Source organism: Sander vitreus, chromosome 24, assembly GCF_031162955.1.
Source record: "Sander vitreus isolate 19-12246 chromosome 24, sanVit1, whole genome shotgun sequence".
Taxonomy (NCBI): domain Eukaryota; kingdom Metazoa; phylum Chordata; class Actinopteri; order Perciformes; family Percidae; genus Sander; species Sander vitreus.
The window spans coordinates 220001-222500 of record NC_135878.1 but is presented as its reverse complement, the minus strand read 5'-3'; the positions used below and the strand labels follow the sequence as shown (position 1 = coordinate 222500).

At 45.7% G+C, this 2500-nt stretch overlaps 2 protein-coding genes across 3 annotated transcripts in view; one reads left to right on the top strand and one right to left on the bottom strand.

The window, feature by feature from the left end:
- LOC144512962 (protein EFR3 homolog B-like) overlaps positions 1-1356 on the top strand; it is a 25040-nt gene extending 23684 nt beyond the window's left edge. For both annotated transcript variants that reach the window (XM_078243989.1, XM_078243988.1), the window contains exon 24: positions 1267-1356. In XM_078243989.1, the coding sequence (XP_078100115.1) occupies positions 1267-1335 (69 nt within the window). In that variant the 3' untranslated portion in view covers positions 1336-1356. The remainder of the gene's footprint in view (positions 1-1266) is intronic.
- LOC144512963 (pro-opiomelanocortin-like) overlaps positions 1357-2500 on the bottom strand; it is a 1321-nt gene continuing 177 nt past the window's right edge. The window contains exon 2 of the mRNA XM_078243991.1: positions 1357-1968. Coding sequence (XP_078100117.1) covers positions 1357-1968 — 612 coding nt within the window. The remainder of the gene's footprint in view (positions 1969-2500) is intronic.

Sequence of the window (2500 nt, the reverse complement as noted above, 5' to 3'; positions counted from 1 at the left end):
AGGTGGACTGTTTTGTTGCGTGTTACTCGATGGATGAGTTGACACCTTAAACGTCAACGCGTCGTTAATCGTGTCTCTTGCAGGACGCACACTTTAAAGAAAGTGTCAAATGTCGTTAAAACAGAGTCTAAACGTGGAGCGTGGCCCCGGCAGCACTACGCCCCGTCTGTCCCTAGAAGCAGATTGATGTTTCTTTAAATGAGTTGATTGACTTGTTCACCTTCTGTTACAATAAAATATTCAAAACCTTTTTATTGTTCTTCTTTTCATTTCTGAGATTAATTTGGTATCTTTTGTTTTAATTTTCCTTTCTGTCTGTCTCTCTGTCTGTCTGTCTGTCTCTCTGTCGGTCTTTCTCTCTGTCTGTCTCTCTTTCTCTCTCTGGACTGGACCACACTGTCTCTCTCTGTCTGTGTCTCTATCTGTCTGTCTGTCTGTCTGTCTGTGTCTCTCTCTGTCTGTTTATCTGTCTGTCTATCTTTGTCTATCTCTGTCTCTCTCTGTCTTTCTTTCTCTGTGTGTCTGTCTCTCTGTCTGTTTCTCTGTCTATCTCTCTGTCTGTCTGTCTCTTTGTCTGTCTCTCTGTCTGTTTCTCTGTCTGTCTGTCTGTATGTCTCTGTCTTCCTTTCTGTCTCTTTGTCTGTCTCTGTCTCTCTCTCTCTGTCTATCTGTCTGTCTCTTTGTCTTTCTGTCTGTCTCTTTGTCTCTCTCTCTGTCTGTCTCTTTCTTTGTCTGTCTGTCTCTCTTTCTGTCTGTTTCTCTCTCTCTGTCTCTCTGTCTGTCCCTCTGTCTGTCTCTTTGTCTGTCTCTCTGTCTCTCTCTCTGTCTGTCTCTTTGTCTCTCTCTCTCTCTGTCTCTCTGTCTGTCTGTATGTCTCTCTTTCTTTCTGTCTCTCTCTCTGTCTGTCTCTCTGTCTGTCTCTCTCTCTGTCTCTCTGTCTGTCTGTCTCTCTCTGTCTGTCTCTCTCTCTCTCTCTCTGTCTGTCTGTCTGATAATTGTTGTTATTTTTGGGGGCCCGGCTGGATTAAAAGTCTGATGCTGTGTGTACCGTCAGGTCAGATATTAACGACTGTTAGTTAACGTGAAGATGATATGTTCCATACATGTTTCTATACGTTAGATCCACGTTGTCTAAATGTAAAAAAGAAAAGAGACATAGTCTTATTTTGCTTGCAAATTCCTCTCTATGTTTTCATATCATTTACAGTTCTGTACATAAATCAATAAATATCAAAACATCTTCCTCCCACTCTTCATCTCTTCCAGTCACTCAGGATCGGAGCTTCTTACTGGTCGACTAACCCGTCTGCTAACGATCTTCCCCTCGGCCAATGAGAGGCTTCCTCTCGTTTCCTCTCACTTCTGCTGCTGTCCGTCTTTGTTGATGACGTTTCTGAGGAGCGTGAGCAGCGGCCGCTGGCTGCGTTGGTCCCAGCTCTTCATGAAGCCTCCGTAGCGTTTGCTGCCTGGCGGGCCGTTCCAGCGGAAATGCTTCATCTTGTACGGTCCATCCTTTTTCTTCACCAGGCGCTCTTCCTCCTCCTCCTCTTCTTCCTCCTCCATCACTTCCTGTTCCTCCTGCGCCGCTGCCAGGAGCTCGCCGGCCAGCGTCTGTCGTCGCATGTCTCCGGGGAAGGCCTCGGCGGACTCGTCCTCCACGCCGTTGGACGTGTAGACTTTCACCGGGCGCCGTTTCCGCCCTACGGGCTTCCCCCAGCGGAAGTGCTCCATGGAGTAGGAGCGCTTGGCCTGAGGAGAGGAAGAGGAGGACGGGAGGAGGAAGGAGGAGGAGGAAGGCTCTGATGGAGGGGGGGGTTGGAGGTGGGCGTTGCCGGGGACGACGGGCGTCTCGTCAGTGAGGTCAGAGCGACAGAGCTGGATGCAGTCCTGCAGGAGAAGACGAGTCAGGAAGTAAAGAAAGGTAGGAAAAAACTGAGAAAACATGGATTTGTTTAGAGGTGTGTGTGTGTGTGTGATCAGTGTGTGTGTGTACAGTGTGTGTTTAGTGTGTGTTTGTTGTGTTTAGTGTGTGTATTTGGTGTGTTTACTGTGTGTATTTGGTGTGTGTTTACTGTGTGTATTTGGTGTGTTTAGTGTGTATTTGGTGTCTGTTTAGTGTGTATTTAGTGTGTGTTTAGTGTGTGTTTAGTGTGTGTTTACTGTGTGTATTTGGTGTGTGTGTTTAGTGTGTATTTAGTGTGTGTGTTTACTGTGTGTATTTGGTGTGTGTTTAGTGTGTTTACTGTGTGTATTTGGTGTGTGTTTAGTGTGTGTTTACTGTGTGTATTTGGTGTGTGTATTTGGTGTGTATTTAGTGTGTTTAGTGTGTATTTAGTGTGTGTGTGTTTACTGTGTGTGTTTACTGTGTGTATTTGGTGTGTATTTGGTGTATTTAGTGTGTGTTTACTGTGTGTATTTGGTGTGTGTTTAGTGTGTATTTGGTGTATTTGGTGTGTTTAGTGTGTGTATTTGGTGTGTGTGTTTACGTGTGTATTTGGTG